General features: G+C 33.1%; 1 protein-coding gene across 1 annotated transcript; it reads right to left on the bottom strand.

The window, feature by feature from the left end:
- Positions 1 to 54: 54 nt before the first annotated feature.
- Positions 55 to 825, bottom strand: Tsp_12887 (putative polysaccharide biosynthesis protein). Its single transcript, XM_003370388.1, has 2 exons — positions 620 to 825; positions 55 to 154 (listed from the first exon to the last, which is right to left on the bottom strand). Exons 1-2 carry the CDS (start codon positions 823 to 825, stop codon positions 55 to 57), a joined length of 306 nt encoding a protein of 101 aa, XP_003370436.1.
- Positions 826 to 1,123: the final 298 nt, after the last annotated feature.

Raw genomic sequence — 1,123 nt, 5'->3', positions numbered from 1 at the left:
GCAGTTTTCTAGAAATTTCATGTATGGTGCGTGGTTGCATCATGTTTAATCAACTTACGTTCGTTGGCGTATACTGTATGATGAGACAGGGCCAATTTTAAGTTGCGAATATTTGAAGTTGCTAGCTTTCACACCGGTAACTTTTAGTGATCCCCTTTAAGTGGTAGGGTTTTATTAAACAATGTCCTTGGTGATCAGGAGAGTTGGAATTTGATGTAAATATTATACGCATTCGTAAACGTTTTCATTATTTGCAGTATCAGATTTTAATGCAGTTAATTCATTCTGTTATTCTTAATCTTTTTCTGCAAGTGCACGTTACTAACTTGTTTGCATGTTTTATTTTTCTCAAGAAAGTTATCCGCTTGTTCCTAAAATCATAATCTTCAAGTACTGCTTTCTAATAGTCGAGTAAATTTGTATTATAATCGGTGGATTGATTTTTACGTTTTTTGAAGGTAGGTGTTTTTATTGTTTTTCAGCTTTTAATCATTTTTATGTTGTATCAGTTTACAACCTGATGTTGTGAGATTTTCTTGATTATTGCATATTCACTGTAGAATTACGCTGCTTTTTGTAATTTGATTTATATTATATTTTTACTTTTTATTTAATCAACCTACTTTCGCTTTTGTCTACTGTAGGTTGAAAATTGGACAAGTTTAAGGTGCGGTAAATTAAAGGCGCTGAGTTTGATACCGATAATTTTTTGTGTTGCCGATTATTTTTAATATTTAATTCCGCAACATCGTTGTTTATCATGACAATTGGAATTTCCTCTAAATGTTGACAATTCCAAAACGATTCCAGTATTCGCAATATCATAATTGATTGCTTTTAATTATTGCGACTAATATGATGTCCTTTTCTGCAAATGCTTGATACTATTTTGCTTGATTATTTTAATTATCTCCAAAATGATATCCGCTTGATCATAACATTCCAACCACTAGTGAAGGCTTTCTAATAGTCAAGTACAACTACAACAACCATTCCCTGAACAAATTGAGCATGAGCGCAAAGTCATCATGAAAGATGTGTTATTGCATGATCCAAAGCTCTGACTTTGTATCGCCGATAACTGTGTGGCCAGGCGATGCAAATCATTACTGCCAGCACACTG

The sequence above is a fragment of the Trichinella spiralis genome (genome assembly GCF_000181795.1).
Source record: "Trichinella spiralis strain ISS 195 chromosome Unknown Scfld816, whole genome shotgun sequence".
Lineage (NCBI taxonomy): Eukaryota > Metazoa > Nematoda > Enoplea > Trichinellida > Trichinellidae > Trichinella > Trichinella spiralis.
This window is presented reverse-complemented; position numbering and strand designations above follow the sequence as displayed.